The sequence below is a fragment of the Phyllobates terribilis genome, unplaced genomic scaffold (genome assembly GCF_046119375.1).
Source record: "Phyllobates terribilis strain yellow unplaced genomic scaffold, ASM4611937v1 Scaffold_1__5_contigs__length_1240528914, whole genome shotgun sequence".
NCBI lineage: Eukaryota > Metazoa > Chordata > Amphibia > Anura > Dendrobatidae > Phyllobates > Phyllobates terribilis.
The window spans coordinates 901,704,187-901,726,143 of record NW_027362761.1 but is presented as its reverse complement, the minus strand read 5'-3'; the positions used below and the strand labels follow the sequence as shown (position 1 = coordinate 901,726,143).

Here is a 21,957-nt window from a genome sequence, read left to right as displayed (position 1 = left end):
CATCTCATTCATCCCCCCCCACCTGACCTATCTATCAACGTCAATGGCTGTGCACTCTCCCCAGTCCCACAAGCCTGATTCCTTGGGGTAACCCTGAACTCTGATCTCTCCTTCAAACCACATATCCAAGCCCTTTCTACTTCTTGCAGACTCAAACTCAAAAATATCTCCCGAATCCGAACATTCCTCAACCATGAATCTGCAAAAACGATAGTGCATGCAACCTCCTGCTCTGAGGTCTCCCCTCTAACACTCTCGTACCCCTCCAATCTATCCTAAACTCGGCTGCCCGACTAATCCACCTGTCCCCACGCTATTCCCCGACCTCTCCTCTCTGTCAATCCCTTCACTGGCTCCCCATTGCCCAGAAACTCCAGTTCAAAACCCTAACCATGGCATACAAAGCTATCCACAACCGGTCTCCTCCTTATATCTGTGACCTAGTCTCCCGGTACATTCCTGCACGCAACCTCCAATCCTCACAAGATCTCCTTCTCTACTCCCCTCTTATCTCCTCTTCCCACAATCGCATACAAGATTTCTCCAGTGCATCCCCCCTACTCTGGCACGCTCTACCCCAGCATATCAGACTCTCGCCTACCATGGAAACCTTCAAAAGGAACCTAAAGACTCACCTCTTCCGACAAGCCTACAACCTGCACCAACCATTGCTCCACCCTACCGTTGCACGACCAGCTCTACCCCCACCTACTGTATCCTCACCCATCCCTTGTAGATTGTGAGCCCTCGCAGGCTCCTGTACCAGTCGCTGAAACGTTTTGTTAAAGATCATTGTGATTGTTCATGTATGTATACCCCTTTTTTCACATGTAAAGTGCCATGGAATAAATGGCGCTATAATAATAAATATTATTATTAATAATAATAATAATAATAATAATAATAATAATAAATAAAGGGAGTGGGGAGGAGCTTCCTTCTACACATGCTCACAGGCTCCTGTCCTATTGTCATTCTAGGACAGGCTTCTGTCAGTGCAACAAGGCAGAAGCCATTCTAATTCTATTGTGATTACTTCCCTAGACAAAATGAGTGTGATTTACTATTTAATGGTAATATGGAATTTAATACTACATTTCCTATTTTCGAAGAATGCCTTTAAGAACTCAAAAACAAGCTGTTGGATCAGAATGAATTCAGCAACTAATGTGATGCAGTAATCACAGAAAAGAAAGTTACAAATGTCAATCATTGGTGGCCTCACTTAGTGAACAACAATGGTGACTGACAGCAAGTGCAAAGTGTATTTCCAGAGCTTAAATTATGAAAATGTCTTTAGCAAAGTTAATATTTAACTATATTTACATTGTAACATTAAAAGTGGTCGTCCCTTTTTAGAAAATCCTTGTCCTGGGTATCAGTATTTTCTGAAAGGGAACAACCTCTTCAAGTGTTTGACTCATCAGGGTGCTCAGCTGATCGGCACAGGTCCAGCTATTGCCATTTAGCAAACTGTTGGCTTCTGTTGACTTTGCTGGGGGGAAGCCACATTTCCAGTCCAATATAGGCAAAATGTAGAATTATATGGCTTCTTTTCAGATAAATGGTAGCCCATGCAATACGTCCTACCAGAGCAGGACTCTGCTTCTATGGCACTCCCATGGTACAGAACAAGAAAATCCTCTCTATGGCATGTACGTATCCATAAAAAGCCTATGGACAGGGGCTATAAATGATGGTGAATGACACAATCTATAAGGATAGATTCAGTAACGCATTTCTCTGCCTTCCAGAAGGATAGGGGAACGCTTTTTAAGACATTATTCTTCTTATTCGTTATTTTCAGAAGGTTTTGTGAAGTGCACACTTGTCTGTGATGGATTAGTCGTTGAGACACTCATTCTTATTAAAAGACTATGAAAACTACTCACATAGTTGTCTCTTGCAGACCAGCCTGGATAGAGCTGCATATGTAACTGCCTTTCTTTCCGGGCTAGCTCGTAATATTTGGCCTGTTCTTCACGGGACAAAGCATGCCACTGCAAAGAAGACAATACAGCTTTAATAAATCGCACATGAGAAGAAGTATTGGCCAGACAGGAAACATATCTTCACTGGTTATTCATAGAACATTTATTAAAACTTGATGACCCATCCTAATATAAGACTGTAGGGGGTCTGACACCTCCACTGATCAGCTGTTATCACCTCAGATGTGAACATTGTGCAGAGTGGAACACAACAGCTCCGTATATTGCTTAATGGCCACTACTGGGTACTGCAGATATGCCTGTCCTTTTCAGTAGGAGTTGATCGGCAGTAGACCACAGCGGCCATTGACAAAGTAGTGCATGTCACAGCTCTTTGAGTCGTGCAATGTATGTGACTTAATGGAGCATATTCATCAACACAATTGAACATAATATTGACTAAAACAAATAGTTGCTGAATCCCAAATTGTGTTATCCAACATTTGGCATATTTTAGTTGTGTACAGCATGACTTCGGACTTCTGACCTGGTCAAATCTTCTATTAATAACTGCACCATTTTCCCAAAAGTCATTGATCAGAAATGAAAAGTCAATCACATCTAAAGCCTAGAATTAGGATTCCATAAAGATAGTAGCAGAGATTTCAGAGCAGAGCCCTATATGGCAAGGACCTAAGCATTGTTCAGATCTTGGCTGGTGTGAAATGTGACATTTTATATTGCCTCTGCTCCCACAGCCCATTAAAATACGAGTTGTAGAAAAAAAAAAATACTGAGATTTTGCCATTGTAAAATCGGAAGCGGACAATGAAAAGTGTAGAGATGTGGATGCCAGCTTTTTATTTAGCAGTCTTATTTACCCAAAAATCAATTTAAATCCTTCAAATGGTGTCACCATAATCCACTTTTATGGTCGGCTTTCCAGCTGCCACAGTGACATATGTGCCTTGGATGCGAATAGGCGTTAGGTTGCCAGGAAAACGCAATGTTGGCTGTACATGCTTTATAAGAGAAGGGCCTGATAGCCTTAGGCATGGAGATTAGATAGTAGCTCATTCCAAACAACATGCATTTTAAATACGTAAAAACTGAAGCGTTGGGAGCTGGGGATCAATAACCAGAGAAAAGCATTGACAAGAAATGTGGTTATAATTAGGCCAAGGTAAAATGTGCTTCCTATTGGGTCCAATGCCATAACTGCTCATTCCCGCTTTTACCCAACAGAACAACACGTGACACGTCTTGTGGTAAAAGGGTCCCAGGAGAGCTCTAGTGGCGCCTGGTCATTAATGCCTTTTTCCCACTCTGTAAAAGACACCTAATTAGTTCTTGCAATGCTTCCACTACTTTTAAATACATACTGACGTTTAATACCTGTATTAGCACTTCCTCAACATCTGGAGTGGATCTAACTCACTATTGATCTGCCATAACAACGTACTTCATGCTAAATATTTAGCATGAAGAAATAAGAATTAGTCAGTTTTTTCAACTATTAAAAACATTTAAAATACATACATTTTAGAAGACGGATACATTGTTTCATGTAACATCTGACAACTACTAACACCATGGGCTCCTCCCTATCTTATGCAGAATATCATAGCACTCAAAAAAAGGAAAAAATATATATAATTTTATTCCAATAATTAAGAAACAATGTACATTAAAAACAATTATGCTATTTCTTTGGTCTGGTCTGTAGGAAGATAATTTTATCAATATAACACTAACATTCAGACAATTCAGTGGGGACATATACAAACAATATCAGACATTACAGAATAAGAGTTCAACAAGTCAAACAGGAGTAGTGAGGGCTCTGCTCACAAGAGCTTACAATCTAAAAGAAAATAGGGGGGACACTAAAGGTAAAAAGTGCTTGTAAAGTGTGATCCAGCCATCATTATAATAAATAAGGGTGTTCATGTAAAACTGTATGTACAGACCCACCAGCCAATAACTGTACATGTCCAAAGACAAAGAGTTACTACTAATAATAATAATAATAATCTTTATTTATATAGCGCCAACATATTCCGCAGCGCTTAACAATTCACAGGTTCATGTACAACAGTCATAAGTAACATAGCTAAAGATAATACAATAATTACAGCAAAAATAATGACGACCCTGCTCGTAAGAGCTTACAATCTACAATGAGGTGGGGGTGACACAAAGTACAGGGGCTTATTTACAATGAAGGTCCAGCCATCTTGAGGGGATGAGGGATAGATAAAGGCTGCATGAGCTCGTCACCAGCCAGTATCTGTAGTGCTTTTTGGTTCGGTGGAGACTTATGTTTGGAGAAATAAGGAATGGGCTATAAGAATATAAAAGGACTTTGATTAGGGAACATGATAGGCCGCCCTAAACAGATGTGTTTTTAGGGAGCGCCTAAAACTGTGTAAGTTGTGGTTCATCCTAATTTCTTGGGGTAGAGCATTCCAAAGAATAGGTGCAGATCGGGAGAAGTCTTGAAGCCGGGAGTGGGAGGTACGGATTAGTGCGGATGTTAGTCGAAAGTCGCTTGCGGAGCGTAGAGAACGGGTAGGCCGATAAACAGAAATGAGGGAAGAGATGTAGGGGGGTGTCACACTGTGGAGAGCTTTGTGGGTGAGAACAAGCAATTTAAATCGGATCCTATAATTCATGGGCAGCCAGTGCAATGACTGGCACAGAGCGGAAGTGTCTGAGTAACGATTAGTGGGTGGGTGAGAAGAGATGATAGAAGGGACCAGATTATGGAGGAACAGTTAGATTGGCAAGGTGAGGTGATAGGACTCCCTAAAAGGGAGTGTTTTTAGGGCACACTTAAAGCTGGACACTTTGAATTAACTAATTAACTGAGTGATACAGGCTTTATTATATACTTCTTGCATGAGGGATTTGACTATTGTGCCCTAATCTGCCTGTGGTATATTATAGTGTTCTATTTATTGCATCCAAGGGTTATGATGATTTCTATATTACATAGGTCATACACATGTCATTGCAAAAATCAAATTATTCTCTCATATACAGAATAATATTTTATTATCTCTGACATCAGCTATCTGAAGAACTCTACGACCTTGCTCATCGAATGGAGTCTTCATTAATTGTGCAGTGGGATGCAATTATTCAAGGTTATCAAGCTTGGGTATACACTGACTGCAGGGTACACAGCAATTTTATCTCCATTTTTATATTTTTGAGAATGCCATCAGGAGAGCATCCCTAAATGTAAATGTTTCTTATTCAGGCTGTGTTGATATATGTTTAAGATTCCATTATGGTTAATGGCAAAAACACTTCATGTTCTATAAGTTACTGGGTTTATCATGCAATATGTGGGTAATGCAAGTCTGAACTGAGCCTTCTACCAACTTGGAAAAGCACTATTTTCCAAGACTGTGCCTGAGGAGGATAGTTCCTGTAAAGTTATGTTTTAGGCTATATGTATAGGCATAACAAGCTTCAGCCTACAGTGAAAGCTGCCAACACATACTTTAACGTTGCCTTTGGCGAATATTCATCAGGCAGAGTCCAAAAGTGTGTTCTTTTGGCCTCTGTCTGAAAGGTACGAGTGTACATGCTGATTAACCGTACAAGAAAGCACAGAAGACTGCAGAGGCCATCCATATAGGAGAATGCAAAGAATCCTATACAACACTGTAGAAATGAGAAGATAACCTTGTGGAGCTCCAATCCATGGTCCATGTCAGGGCTCTCTGGCAATGGACAGGAGCTGCGCGAATTTCCTTACTCTCCTTGATTCCAGGCTCCGTTTATGATTAACCTGGCTGGTGAGATGTCACCTGTGCCGCATGAACAACGTCACGCCAGGCCGGTGAATCAAACGTCCTGTCGGGGAGTCCAGAAGCTCAGGAAATTCACATAACTTCAGTCCACAGCCAGAGAGCGCTAACTCAGACTGGGGTTGCACAAAGCGATCTCCTCAGCTGTACGGCACGGTATACATTCCTTTACAATGGGTCTCAATGGTGGATGGAAGCATTAGCATGCAGACTTACTTACTTTTTGAGTGTATGTGACACGCCCAGGGGGATGGGGATGACTCGGTACCCAGGCCTTTGCCTGGCCTTTGGGGATGCCGCGGTGGTCTGCTCCCGCGCCCGTACCCTGGGGTCAGCTTTTAAAAGGGGATTATTTGTTAACTCTATGAAAGTTTGTGACGCCACCTGTGGTTTCTGGTGAGAATCACCAGTGCTGCGGCAGTCCACTGAGGCCGGTGATAAGGCAGCTTGATGGTATAGCTCCCCACAGGTGCAGGACAGGCGAGACCCAACCGGGTCAGAGCAAGAACGGGGACGGACACGGTAGTCACTTCAGTACCTTTTACTGGTGGTAGTTCAGGCACATCCCGGAGCACTGTAGGGTGAAGGGTGCATATCAGGATCCTCCCCAATGAGCGGGTGTAGGGCCTCCTGTTTCTTGCCTCTGCGTAGTAAGTTTCTGACCTGCCTGAAGCTAGGCCTAACTTTATCTCTGTCCTGCACCGGCTGACGTTGTGGTAGGGCCTTCTCTTTGAGTGCACGCTCACAGCTTACGGGGCCTATGTGTCTCCTGGCTCTGTTACGTATCAGCTTTCTGGTGAACCTGGGACCTGTAGTTCTCCAGGGATTCCAGTTATGCCTTACTGGGTCGTAGAGATCCCGGTAAGCTCAGACCCGGTGTCCGGTATATGTTCCGGGGTGAGCTGTGTAAGCTCCTCTGCCCCCACTGCTACTCACTTTCCACTCGCCTTCGACCACGCTCGGGCCCTCACTAGGCTACTCACACTAACGGCAGCTTGCCGCTCTTCACCGATCTTATGACGCCGGCACACCCTAAGCTCTAACTGAGCTCCCTGAATCTAGCTAGCAGGAGCCTCGTGCTCCACTGCTGAACTATTAGCTGAGTTCTCTAAACTAGACTGAGCTCCACTGCAGACTAACCTCTCTCAGGCTTCTCTACTGCAGGAACTCTTCAGAGGAACTGCTCGACTAGACTAGACTGCCTAGCTCCACCTTCCCTATTTATATCCCTAACGGGCTCCCTCTGCTGGTCTGAGGTGGAAGGTGGAGATGTGTGAATGTTTATGGGGGCCTTTTGTGGAGGATTCCATCAATACACCCTTCTAGGATCTGTGGTACCAAGCGCAGCTGGGCGCCACATATGCGCCTGACATTGGGCACAAACATAACGCGTTCTTAACACCTAAACTAGGCAGGGAATTAGTGGACTTTAAAAAAATAAATAAATAAATAAATAAAAACAGTATATCAAAAGTCAAGACAGATAATAGTTCTAAAGTAACATTAGTGACAGAATTTTCATTATTTTTAATGAAATAATTGTTATAATACAGAAGTATATGCCTATTCTTGAACAGGGTCGTAGTACAAGAAATATCCTTAAACAGTGTTGTAGATTTTTCCATAGAAAGGGCAAAATATTGGGTAATATATTATCCTCATATTCTTTTGTCACCAGTAACCCACCCAAGACCTGGCTAGTTAGCTGGAGTTTATACAAAGGTTTGTACGCCAAATGGCGAATATGTTCCTATATACAGCGGGAGAAAAAGGGTAGTGGTGACTTATAGTTCATACATAAACTAAATAAGGAAAGTTATAAATTGCAATTTCACTCAGATATGAAATGCACGTCCTCTGGTGCAGGAGGTGCAGCCTACAATACGCAGACTGCACAACCTGCAAGCTAAGAAAGTGGATCAAAGTACACCTAACAGGAAAAGCCAATTCCGCTAACAAGAATCTATCAGGTTTGGGTGATTGTGGGGACAGTGCCATCTGATATAACACTCCATCCCTGTCTTTTTTTGGTCAATATAGCCCTAGCATAACCTGGAGGTGTGTTTTGCATCATTGTCCTGTTGCAACACAAATGATGGTCCCACTAAATACAAACCAGATGGGATGGCATGTCACGGCAGAATGCTGTGGTAGCCATGCTGGGTAAGTGTGCCTTGAAATTTGAAATAAAGAACCAATAGTGTCAACAGCAAAGCGCACTGAGACCATCACTCCTCCCCCACAATTGCCTCCTGATGCCCCCATCTGCTCACTATTTCTGCATCTCAAAAAGTTATGGTTTTTGATGCTTTTTCAAGACTTCACTAGAGGATACAGTCAAGATTTTATAAATTTTCAAGATTGACAGATCTTCATGTCTTAAAGTAATAAAGGACTGGCATTTCACTTTACTTTATGGAGAAGTTCTTGCCATATTCTGTCATAGAACAGATGTGGAACAGTGCTCAACACTGTATGGAACATTGTATTACTCTGCCACAACAAAGCACAAATGATGGTCACAAACTCTTTCTGGAGGCCGGTGATTCCACAAAATCTTGAAGAGGCAGAGCTGTTCACTAGAACTCAGTTCAGGTGACTGACTACCTGATGAACCTCTTTGATGACCGCTTTACAAGCCCTTGGCATTCAATCAGAGTAAATGAGGAATTATTTTTATTTATTCTACAATATTCCAGTAAGAACAAGAAAAACCATTGGATCAACAGGTGTGTCCAAACTTTTGACTAGAAGTATACAAAATCCTTCATTACCTTCTCACAATAAAATCCTATTTAAAAAAAAAAAAAAAAATTGTGTCTCCTCATATTCTGATAGCCATAACTATTTTTCGCCGATAAGGGTGTATAAAAGTTTGCTTTTTACAAGATAAAAATGTTGGCATATTTTTTGGACTTTTGACTTATTGATAATTTTTTTCTAAAAAATTTGAGGCGACGTGACAAAAAGAAAAAAAAAAGGATTTCTATCACTTTTTTGTACAGTGTTCACTGGGACAGCTAATGAACAATTTATTTTTATAGTTCGGGACATTACAGGTGCAATGATGCCAAGTATGTGCATTTTTTACAAAAATAAAAGACTTAATAGAAAAAAGTTTATTTTTCTAAACTTTTTTTTTTACTTTGTCAATTAAAGAAGAGGAGGGTGGAGATGGAGGGAAAGCATGCAGATGGGAAGGTGTATGTAAAGGATTGGCTCCGCCATGAAGCACCGAGCGGCGGGACTTATTTTAAACAGTCATTCTGTGCTGACAGAGTCCCTTTAAAAGGCTTTATCTCAGCATGGATTAAAGATACAGATGCGGTCCATCGTTCAATATAAAGCCAAGATTCTCCTCTTCAAAGTGACCAGAATTTCTGCTGTAGTCACAAGCCAACATGAGATATCATGGGTTATACGTGAAAGTTGAGAGTAACTGCTGCAGACATCTGCAGCTCTTGCTTTAACCCCTGATATTTTGGGCTGGCTTTTGAGTGAACTGAAATATCTGGTCTCATTTTGAAGCTGACAATTTCAACTTCAAAATGAGCCCTGGATCACTGTTGTAGCTGAGATTTGGCCATTACTAGTCAGGACTCAGGACTAGTAATGAGCGAGCATGCTCGTTACTCGAGATTTACGAGCATGTTCGGGTGTTTTCCAAGTATCTTCAGAGTGCTTGAATGTTATGTTTGAGTCACTCCGTGTGCAAATGTGGCACCCCAGGGGTCTGGTTTCCACAGTAACAGCAATGTTATGTCTGAGAGCAGGTGGGAGGTCTCTTGGTCAGGGATCCTATGCATGCCACACCTCCTGCCCAGTCCTGGGAGGGGAAGAACTTCCCCTATATAAACCTGGGGCTGAGGCAGGGTTAGAGAGTTCAGAGGGAGAGTTCAGCCAGGAGGGCTGACAGGGAGCTGTGGCTCCGGCTGGGCCCAGCTCCTGGGCCATGCCAGAAGTAGAGACAGAGAAGAGAAGCAGCTATGGGAAGAAACAACAGGAGCTCTGTGGGAGCAGTGTTACAAGGAGTCAGGGGCTGGCAGCTGCAGAGCTCGCCCTGACTGAGAAGATTTCTTACCGGACCCGGAGTCCGAGGCTGTGGGGACTAACTCCTACCCAGCAGCAGAATCCGTCAGGCAGGGGATTTCAGGTCCTCTGGCCAAGAAACCCGAAGGCACGGTCACACGCATGGGACCAGCACCGCCGTCGTGGAGCGGAAGCTACTAGAAGGCCCCGAGTCACCGGCCATACGGGTGAGCACCACACGGTACACTCAGGGACGTGGGCTACTTATACCCGCCTCTAGCATGGTAGCCAGAAGAGTACAGTTAGTTTGGGAGGCCTACAACTCCGCCTGGCCAGGGGAGATCCCATCTGCTCAAGGACTGACCAGGCCCCAAATGCTAGCCAGTACTCCGGGAGGGTCTATCTTTGTCACCAGTAAAGACCCTGAACTACACCGTACCGTCTCCGAGTGGTTCCTGCTACCCCCATCATCCACGTCGGCTGCCCTGAGGCCATACCCCTCCCATTGGGGGTTATACCATCCCCGCTGCACCATCCTTCCACCGGCCTCAGCGGTCTGCTCTGCAGCGGCAGCTCCAAAGCTGCATTCAACGGGTGGCGTAGTCATCCAACATCTACCGCTGATACAGCGCCACTTAGTCTGACTCCCTGGGCACGGACCGGATCACCGCCACGAGACTACAACCCTCAAAAGATCCGGCTCCGGGTAAGCTCCCGCGTGCGCAACGCTGCGCGACACAGGCCCAGGGGTGCGTCAACTTTTGGCGTAGTCGGCAGGATCTCGTGCCCGCAACCACCGGGTACTGCGTGCCTGAAAAAGACTGTTCAAACTTACCAGTGGTGAAGATTCCCGCCATCCGTGGAGGTTTCCCGCCATCCGGCGCCATCTTCTACCTTCTTCCCGCCATCCGTGGAGTTTTCCCGCCATCCGGCGCCATCTTCTGCCTTCTTCCCGCCATCCGTGGAGTTTTCCCGCCGTTGGACGCCATCTTGAAGACGCCGCGCGGGAAGAAGAGGGGCGTGGACTCCGAAAGCGCGCGAGAACTGAAGCCCCGCCTCACGTCCGGACGTTGCGTAAGGTCCTGGAAGGAGCCCAGCAGACGCCAACGTCACAGGAGCGCGACGGAAGGTCCTCAACCCTGACGATCCACTGCGGAGCCGCGGCCTACGGAAGAGGATCATCGCAAGGTAGGCCACGGTCCACTAGGGGGGAGAAGGATGTCGGATACGGAGGAGAGCTTCACCGCTTCAACCCCCACCAGCGCCACCGCTGTTGCGGTCATGCCTTTCACCATGCCCTATATCCCGGGGGCAGCCTGGCTACCCCAGTACTCAGGGGAGTCACATACCCTGCATGACTTTAGAGAAAAGCTGGATAGCCTCTTCCAGGTGTACCCCCTCACAGAGGAGCAAAAAGTGAGCATCCTGTTGGCCCAATTAACCGGGGCAGCCCAAAGGGAGGTAAAGTCCTGGCCACCTGGGAGGAGGACTGTCGCAGAGATACTAACCCAGCTAACCGAGGAGGAGCTGCAGTACTACCAATACGAGGAAAGCCAAGAGGACCCGGACGGGTCTGAGGACTACCCTCAGGAGGGAGCACAAAGAGGACGTAGCTACTGAAGGGAAGTAGCGTGAATAAAGAGCTGTAAATAGTTACCCGTAAGGGTACAAGGACTGCTGCTAATTAAAATATGGTCCCCGTTGGGATTAGTGAATTGTTCCCCATGTGCCCCTATCTTAAACCAGGCTGAGGACTGTGAGCAGCCATTCCTTATCCCCACTGGCCGAGGACTGAGAGCGGCCATATCCTGTAAATAATTATGTGTTTCTAGTAATTTATGGGAGTCTTTGGTGGATTTACCGGGAATCCTTTGTACATGGTTGGAGCGTAACCCAGGACGGACTAAAGACTGTTAAGGACTCGGGGCAGGACAGACCCCTACCTGGTTACGTCTCCCTGTTTTGGTGAAATGGACACCTTGCTTTTCTTCAAAGACTGCACCCGGTTGCGGACACGCCGTAACCATCTTTATGTGTTTTTCTTATTGTATTATTATTGTTTATACCTTGTTATGTTTTTCTAAAAATATGTTTAGTCCCGGAGTACTAAATTTCACTAGGGGGGAATGTGGCACCCCAGGGGTCTGGTTTCCACAGTAACAGCAATGTTATGTCTGAGAGCAGGTGGGAGGTCTCTTGGTCAGGGATCCTATGCATGCCACACCTCCTGCCCAGTCCTGGGAGGGGAAGAACTTCCCCTATATAAACCTGGGGCTGAGGCAGGGTTAGAGAGTTCAGAGGGAGAGTTCAGCCAGGAGGGCTGACAGGGAGCTGTGGCTCCGGCTGGGCCCAGCTCCTGGGCCATGCCAGAAGTAGAGACAGAGAAGAGAAGCAGCTATGGGAAGAAACAACAGGAGCTCTGTGGGAGCAGTGTTACAAGGAGTCAGGGGCTGGCAGCTGCAGAGCTCGCCCTGACTGAGAAGATTTCTTACCGGACCCGGAGTCCGAGGCTGTGGGGACTAACTCCTACCCAGCAGCAGAATCCGTCAGGCAGGGGATTTCAGGTCCTCTGGCCAAGAAACCCGAAGGCACGGTCACACGCATGGGACCAGCACCGCCGTCGTGGAGCGGAAGCTACTAGAAGGCCCCGAGTCACCGGCCATACGGGTGAGCACCACACGGTACACTCAGGGACGTGGGCTACTTATACCCGCCTCTAGCAAGGTAGCCAGAAGAGTACAGTTAGTTTGGGAGGCCTACAACTCCGCCTGGCCAGGGGAGATCCCATCTGCTCAAGGACTGACCAGGCCCCAATCGCTAGCCAGTACTCCAGGAGGGTCTCTCTTTGTCACCAGTAAAGACCCTGAACTACACCGTACCGTCTCCGAGTGGTTCCTGCTACCCCCATCATCCACGTCGGCTGCCCTGAGGCCATACCCCTCCCGTTGGGGGTTATACCATCCCCGCTGCACCATCCTTCCACCGGCCTCAGCGGTCTGCTCTGCAGCGGCAGCTCCAAAGCTGCATTCAACGGGTGGCGTAGTCATCCAACATCTACCGCTGATACAGCGCCACTTAGTCTGACTCCCTGGGCACGGACCGGATCACCGCCACGAGACTACAACCCTCAAAAGATCCGGCTCCGGGTAAGCTCCTGTGTGCGCAACGCTGCGCGACACAGGCCCAGAGGTGCGTCACATGATTTGCGACTGTTTGACAGTTTTAATACATGTGAGGAATGCCTGTTTTTAGGCATTCCTCACATGTATTAAAGCGGTCAAACAGTTGCAAGTCATGAGCACGGAGTGACTAAAACATAACATTCGAGCACGCTGAAGATACTCGGTGAGCACCAGAGCATGCTCGCAGAAAGGGTTAACATAACACGCTCGGCCATCACTACTCAGGACGTATCTCATACACCATTGGCTACGGAGTTGCCACACTGCAAGGATGTAGGAGATACATCCTTGGCAGAGAGAGGAATAAAGTTGGCCAATCCCATAGATTTTGACATAACTGGCTGACCATCTAATTTTTATAGGTTCAGATAATGTTGGAGAAAAGTGAAGGATTAAGCTGCTAGAATTTAAAAATCTGGTTTTCTTCAACGAGATAAGCCCCAGCCAGAGGTGAGTGTCTTCAACTGTGCCCTTTCTGATGCTGCAAAAAAAAGGTACTTTTATGCTGTCTTATGCTGGACAGATGCAGCGATTCGGCCTGCTCCAGAGCAACACTTGCAAGTTGTAAAGCTGTATAGCAAACAGCTTGTAAGCCCTACACTCCTTGCTTAGGAGATATACCACCACTGCTAGACTGCAGGGTGGCTGGTAACCTAGGCAATGAGAATAAACAGTAGAATTAAAAATACCTCTTCTGTAGAATGGAGAGGAATCTTAAGAGATAAATTGCAAAATTGCATGCTTTTACAACCACTTTGCAATTGTAAATGTTTAAGAAGATCACACAACCCCATAATGGAGTATCAGCAGAAAATTGTGGTTATACTCCCACGATGAGCTTTTGGTGAGTTTTTGATGTAGCACATTTTCTGCACCATTTCTGCATCTATTAAGTATATTATATTACTTATTTTAATCATTGCATTGTTGAGTGGTATTTTACATGCATTTTTGTGTTTTTGGCATATCAAGTTTTAAATAAAAGCTTTGTTTTTGATACTTCTTGATATTTGCTTTGAGAAAACCTTATTGATATAGTTAGTCATGTGCAGACTAAACGTGTTTTTTTATGCGTTTCCACTGTGAAAAAAAAAACGCCCTAAAAACACCTGCGTTTTTTACCTGTGTAGTTTCTGCATCTAAAGCAAGTCTATGAGAAAAATCCACAGATAAAACTCCGCGCACCCGCAAGTGAAATTGACATGTTGTGTATTTAAAACGCACCGCAGGTCAGTTTACACGGAGTGAAAAAAAAAAGAAGCTCAGCGGGCAGGAGATTTCTATACATCCCATCCACTTTGCTGGAACTGCAAGATGCTGCGTTTTTGACAGAGAAAATAAGCAGCGTCAAAAACTCACCATTTGACCAATCACAAAAACTTTACACTGGTGATGTGACTCCATAATGACATACTTAGTTTTGGTTCTCGTTTGTCGGTAGCACATCGCCCTGTGTAAACATGGCTGTGGTCCTGACAATAACGTACACAAACGATTGCAGTATTCACATACAGTGCCAATGATTGCTCAATGTGAATGAAGCTATATGGGTGATGGCTTCTTATATCTTGATTGGTGCACATTTTTAGCCAGTGTAAAGAGAGTTCATCCATCAAGCCATGCATCATGAACTTTGTAACTGATGTTCTCTGTAGGTCAGAGGTCACAGTTAGATCAGTGAACACTTAAAATTGGAAATAACACAACAGGGCTCAGAGAAACCACAGGTCAGGGAGCTGCATAGTCCATTCGATGGTGCCCTAGGGACTTCATGAAATGCGATAGAAGGAGGAATGCCACTAAAACAGCTCCGCAGTTTATTGCTGGGACTTTAAACAACTCTGAAATAAAAGCATCATAGAGAACATGTCCGATTAGAGAGGCACAACCTCACTCAGACAAAGAGGGGAATCCAGGGGGAAAGGTAACAGAATTCAAGCTTTCTAGTTTCAATACGCGTTTGTCAGCCATCAGCTACTCGGATTTTATCAGCACCTGTACTGCAATACATGCAAGGGTGAAATAAGATGGTTTTCTACCATTTAAGCAAACAGTTATGTGCAATATAATAGAAGTCTAGCATCGCTAATATGTTTAATTACTGTTTTTGGCAGAAAGGACCAACAACATGGTAAAAAATTCATGACTAGGTGTATGCGAGTAATGACCAACCAACAGTCATCACATACACGCTACTAATTCGACGTAATTGACTCATTTAATGAAAGGTTATAATTAAATAGCAGTGCGGATGAATTAGTGAGGTCCTTCATTCTGTGAAACAGGTGTCAATCATGCCTCTTATTTAAAGAAGGAGGGCAGCAAATGTCGCACCTGCTGATTTTAGCCCTTGCTAAGTAAGTAAAATGGATCATTCCAGACATTGTACCAAAGGAGAAAGAACTTTTAATCAAGACATTGATTGGAGCGGGAAAAACAAAGAAGTGCAGAAAATAATTGGCTGCTCAGCTGGAAAGATTTCCAATGCATTAAAATGGCAAACAACACCCAAAACACATGGTGTTAAATATTAAAGGGAACCTGTCACGTCCTAGCTGCCCTCTAGACTGCCCCCATAGCATTGTTAGTGATGTAATGTGCATCACTAACCAGCTGTTTTCATGAAAATTGGTGCAGCTATAATGATTTTATAATCTTTAATATACTTACTGTAGATCTTACCGGCTCATTCAGTCATAGGGGTGTGCTTGTTATATTCAGTCATGGGTGGGCGCAGCATTCACTCACTGCTGGTGCTGCCCATGTATATGAATCCTGCTCCCGGAAAGCGCTGATATTGTAGGGCGCATGCGCATTTGTAGATGTCCAGCCACCTGCGCAGTGAGGCTGAGTGATTACCAGCTTCACTGCGCATGCGCGGGGAACATAGCGCATCATAGCGACCCACATATATCTGCTATGCAGTCAGGAAGCGGCATTTCACTTCTAAATGGGGCATACCAGACCAGTTACAAGGGAAATATTTCAATATTTAAGAGCTTCTTCTCTTTTATGACTATGGTTGGCATAATGTGTAAAATGTAAAATAAATTAAAAATAAAAAACTGGTTAAAAAAAGCCACTGTCAATCCAAAATGCTGCTACTAGCCCCGCCTCCAGAAAAAAAGTACCAATATATTAAAATATTTGTTACAGAATGGGGAAAAAAAAAAAAAATAATGCGAAAAACAGATGACACTTTCTTCCCTTATTTTTCAAATGATAATACCCAATATCAGCAAAAAAAAAAAAAGAATATGACAGTGACATAAAAGTGAAGCCTCATTAAACCACATGTATGAAGAAAAAACAAAGATGTGCCTGGTCAAGAACTGGGGCAATTGATCTGTTCTTGAACTAGTTAAAGAGGACCTATTACCTCCTGGAGTAAAGGGCAAGCGAACAACAAAGCCTCTCTCAATGGTGCAGAATATGAGCAGGAATATCATTTTTTAACCTTTGTGATTCACTTTTGGTAAATTTATAAAAATAAAAAAAAATAGGCGAATAAATTCTCCCATTGTTTTGCGTGGACCAGCTAATTGACAAAATGGTGAAACAGGCCCAAACCTTCCAGATTCTGATCACACACAACGCTTCACTTTACCATTCAGATTATTTTAGAGAGTTCTACTCTCCTAGAGAGTAGAACATCACCAGATTTTTGGGGCACTCTGGTAAAGTTAAAGTAAAACCTACGCTTCTATAATACTGAGAGAAACCATGAGATTTGCTAATTCACTTATGTTTTTTTCCATTATCAATTGGTCCTACATATTAAATACATATTATCCAGATTAAAATTAATTTGTGTGATGCCATTTGCATTTTAAAATTGAAACATCTCTTCCAAATGCCAAGTTCGTGGCGCTAATAGTTTCCCAGCATTTACAGCTTGACATATCACCCAAGTATTAATCATCTTGGCTTTAATTTTGGGTTGCTTTATTCAGTTAAACTCATGAATTCAATAAACAAACGAATGATCCCACATAGACGTTGCAAAACGCTTATAGTAGAGGTAAACTTGTCAAAAGGAGGTTCTCAAAATGACAAGCAGAAAGGGTCATAGCTTTCCTGGAAGTGCGCGAGTCACAGGAAATGTACTGCAGAAATGATTCATTTGTTTCTGGGAAGTGAATGAGTGTTGTGTGCGAAATTCTAAAGAAATTGAAAGTAAGCCGTGCTATTGACTTTCATCATACGTTTGTCAAACCATGCAATTTTTGATAGCATAAAACTTCGTACAGCAACATGATATTTGTGTATAATACTAACAATCTATGACTGCTTCCAGGAATCAGAAAATCATCTTCTGACATTTACAGACATATTGGGATATGGCATATTATCAAGTCTGTGAACGTAAAGGGTTGTCTCATGGTCCCATCTTCAGGAACACACTGCTCCTCTACCTCCGGGCTACCTCCTTGTCAGGGGCAGTGCACGCCCAATGATTGACAGTACAGGTTAGCAGCTGACCCACTGGCTGAGATGGTGCCCTCTCCAACGTTGTTAGAGGCAGCTTGGCCTCTGCAGCATGGGGGAAGTGCAAGGATATTGAGGATGGCCAGATCCAGCCAGCTGCAAAGCAGCGCGCTTTCAATTTTAAACATTATATAGGATGAGAAAACCCCTTTAAAATTCTTGTTTGAATAATGATGTAGCACCCTGAGGATTCGGCTGCTACAGGGGTATTGCACCTCAACCCAGAGGTGTGATATTCCACTCCCGGGTAAGGATGGAGTGTGGATCTGAGCTCGGTAGGCTGCATGCACTACACACATCCCATTTCCGAGGAGCAGACCGACGGTACTCCCACTTAGAAATGTGCAGGTACGACCGAGTCTGTTCCTGGCTGGAGTGGGAGGGGGGTGGTACATCCCAAGTAGTGTAGGGGCAGATAGGGGGAGCAGCCTGGGTAAAGTTAGGAGCTCATTGGGTGCTGGTCACCTGAGCTCACACATAGAGGGTGTATATAAGGTGGGCACCAACTAAGAACAGGGTCAGATGCAGAGAGAACAAGTCAGTGAGCAGAGGAGAAGGAAAGACCCAGAGTGAGAGAGGAGAGAGAGAGACCCAGAGGCACAGAAGAAAAGGACTCTAAGATCCCAAACTAAATCCCCGGGTGAAGAGTCGGCACAGGGTACCGGAACCCAAGCTGGTGGGGGTAAAAACACTCCCCAGCCAGAGACCGGAGACCGTGGGCAGCGTTTGCCACGGTTACCCACCACATCCACCCCGAAGGCACACCACATGAAGGGTCAGGGAACCCAAGGCCAAGGGTGTCCCAACAGAAGGCCCGAGGGAGCTGGACCTAGGTGGATCACTGGTGGGGACGGCCAGAGAACGGGACAGAAGGAGAGCTCAGGGCCACGCTCCGGACTTATTTGGGGGTTGGCTGGATCCAGGACCTGGTGGACGCAGCACGGCTCGGGTGGTCACTCGAAGCTGGAGTGACCAGTACAACATCTGCAGTAAGTAAACACCCTTAACTGCACAACCCGACTCTGTCTTCACTGCCGTCTGCACTGCACCACCACAACCCCCATCCTCTGCACCTGTCCCCCCTGAGGCTATACCCCACCCGTTGGGGGTTATACCATCACAAGCTGCACCTACACCATCAGCCTCAGCGGACCCTGCTGCAGCGGCGGCCACAGTGACCGCATCACAACGGGTGGCGTAGTCGACACAAAAGAACTCTTAATAACATCTGTAGGACTGCCACATAACACTGAGCTTGACGCCCTGGGCACGGGCCGGGTCACAGCCGCTCGGAGACTACAACCCCCCATCTGATCCGGTGCCGGGTATTCCCCTCAAAAAGGAATATGTCCCAGGGGGCGCGTCAACTTTGGCGTAGTCGGCAGGATTACGTGCCCACAACAACCGGGTACTGCGTGCCTGAAGAAAAGTGCAAGTTTACCTCAGAAAGAAGTCTCCCGCCGGTTCCGGAGGGTCCACGCCATCGGACCCCATCACAGGTCGTTTCCCGCCGATTGTCCGCCATTTCCAGCTTGTTCCCGCCATCTGCAGAGTTTCCCGCCACTGGGCGACGCTTCCCGCCAAATCCGAAGATTTCCCGCCTTGGAAGAGCAGCGGACGCCATTATGGGCGTGCCAAAGGAGGGCAAGAGGCCGCCTCCCATCGTGGGCCGGGACAGAAAATGGCGCCAAAAGTGGAAACCGCCCCCACCAACAGAGACTGTGATGCTGGAGGTGTCTGTCAGCGTGAAAGAACTACCCCTGGAGCTGACAGTCACCGAGTTGCCCCGGGACCGCCCTCGAAGTGGGAGGAGACGAGAGAAAAGAACGAAGATGGGTGCCGCCTGGAGCAGTCTGGAGCGAGCGCACCCGGAGGCAAGAAGCCTGGAGAGGAGCAGCAGAAAAGCTCACCCGGAGATGTCCAGAGAGCAGAGCAGCACCGGCCCGCTGGCCAGGAGCCTGCTGGAAGAAGAGCAGAGCAGCACCGACCCGTTGGTCAGGAGCCTGCTAGACACCACGACCCCACTAGGCCTAGTGGAGGTCCTTGCACAGCTCCCCCGAGACCGGGAGTGTGCACAGACTGCCCTGGAGGGCCTCGCACGGAGGATGGCCCGGGTACAGCGCGAGATATTGGCGGAATGGAGCCGGGAGATGGCCCAGCAAGCTGAAACCAAGACCCGGAGCACGCCAGCCAAGATGAGGAGACAGACCGCCTCTGAGGATGGCACGGGAGGACCAAAGGCCGGAGACGGCGCCGAGAAGGGAGCCGAACGCATGGAGGCAGGTAAAGGGGACGTCTACACCCCAAGCCGGGACACCGCCCACCTGCCCCAGCTCCCCGTCGCAGAGCCCGAAAGTCCCCCTGCTGTGCCCGAAAACGCCATGTCACCGACGCAGACTAGGCCCCAACCGGAAGCCGCTGCCGCGACCCCTGTGACGTCACACGCCTCGACCCCGAGCGTGACCAAGCAGGAAGTACCACCAGCCTGGTCGCAAGGCCTAGTACCCCCGGACGCCGCAATACCAACAGCGCCCCCTACCTCCGCGGAGCCTCCGGCCTGGCCGCAAGGCCAGGTAGCCCAGGGTGCCGCCGTCCTAACGGTGCCCTTCACCTTCCAGGTGCCCCAGGCCTGGCCGCAAGGCCTGGGCAACCCGGGCGCCACCACCACCGCGCCCGCGCCCGTAAAACCAAGGGTGCCACACCTGGGGGAGGACTTGTTCAGCCAGCACACGTGGCCGGACGGGCAGCCTTTCATCTGGCCCCAGAAATATTATGAACTGGAGCACCAGAGGAGAGTTGGGGCCATGTGTGCACCCCTGATTCCGGCTCCGAAGCCCGTGATAAGGATCTCGCCTCCTCTGGAAGAAGCCCAATTTGAGTGGGACCCCACCGGAGAAGACCTAATGGGGTTCACTCAGGAAACCAGGGCAGCTGCAGCGGAGCGTGCTGAGTGTTGCCGACAGCAGCTCGAAGAGTTTGCGAGGGAGCGGAGAGAGAGGCGGGTCCGGGAGCAACAGGCCCAAATAAGGAGCGCCGAGCAGAAGAGCCGGACCAGGAGGGACCCCCGTGCAGCGCATTGTCCCCGCACCATCGGGACAGTGATCAAGTTCAACCAGCAGCATGGGTGGGGCTTCATCAGAGACCACAACACCCCCGGCGACGTTTTTGTAACGCGCAGAGACGTTGAGTCCCATCTGCCGGAGGGTCACAGAGGTCGTGACCTCTACATCGGAGACGAGGTCACCTTCACCCGGCAAAAGTGTGCCAAAGGACCTTACGCCCTCCACGTACACCGCCTGACGGAGGAGGAGTTGCGGTGCGAGGAGGAGGAGCAAGAGGACCCGGACGGGTCTGAAGTTACCACCAGCTACAAGCAAAGAGCAGGAGGAAGACGCCGTTGAGTGCGGCAGAGCAGTAGATGTAAATAGTTACCCGATCGGGGTATAAAGAAACTGAAACTGTTGCTACATATATATAGTCCCCGTTGGGACCAGCTGATGTGAACTGTTTACCCGTTAACCCCTTAATCCCACAGGCTGAGGACTGTGAGCAGCCATTCCCTTTCCCTCCTTAACTGGCCGAGGACTGAGAGCGGCCACCTTCCCCTGTATATAGTTGCGCGTCCTAAAGCGCCCCCTACCGGTTTTATAGAAAACCAGTTTTTCTAAGAGACTGTCGCACTTTTCCCGGACACACGTTGCACAAGTGTCCGGAGGAGGAACCAGAAACAAGAGACGACGAGAATGTTATATGAAAAGTTTTATATATATATAATGTTTTATATGTTTTATATGTTCATATGAAAAACTTGTATGTTTTGGTGATGTTTTATGTCTTACAGCCCGAGGACGTGCTGTGATTTACCAGGGGGGAATGTAGCACCCTGAGGATTCGGCTGCTACAGGGGTATTGCACCTCAACCCAGAGGTGTGATATTCCACTCCCGGGTAAGGATGGAGTGTGGATCTGAGCTCGGTAGGCTGCATGCACTACACACATCCCATTTCCGAGGAGCAGACCAACGGTACTCCCACTTAGAAATGTGCAGGTACGACCGAGTCTGTTCCTGGCTGGAGTGGGAGGGGGGTGGTACATCCCAAGTAGTGTAGGGGCAGATAGGGGGAGCAGCCTGGGTAAAGTTAGGAGCTCATTGGGTGCTGGTCACCTGAGCTCACACATAGAGGGTGTATATAAGGTGGGCACCAACTAAGAACAGGGTCAGATGCAGAGAGAACAAGTCAGCGAGCAGAGGAGAAGGAAAGACCCAGAGTGAGAGAGGAGAGAGAGAGACCCAGAGGCACAGAAGAAAAGGACTCTAAGATCCCAAACTAAATCCCCGGGTGAAGAGTCGGCACAGGGTACCGGAACCCAAGCTGGTGGGGGTAAAAACACTCCCCAGCCAGAGACCGGAGACCGTGGGCAGCGTTTGCCACGGTTACCCACCACATCCACCCCGAAGGCACACCACATGAAGGGTCAGGGAACCCAAGGCCAAGGGTGTCCCAA

At 47.1% G+C, this 21,957-nt stretch overlaps 1 protein-coding gene across 7 annotated transcripts in view; it reads right to left on the bottom strand.

Annotated features, from left to right (window-relative positions):
- Positions 1–21,957, bottom strand: part of LEF1 (lymphoid enhancer binding factor 1) — a 159,040-nt gene that overhangs the window by 52,557 nt on the left and 84,526 nt on the right. For all 7 annotated transcript variants that reach the window (XM_073641065.1, XM_073641018.1, XM_073641027.1 and 4 more), the window contains one exon: positions 1,893–2,000. In XM_073641065.1, coding sequence (XP_073497166.1) covers positions 1,893–2,000 — 108 coding nt within the window. The remainder of the gene's footprint in view (positions 1–1,892; positions 2,001–21,957) is intronic.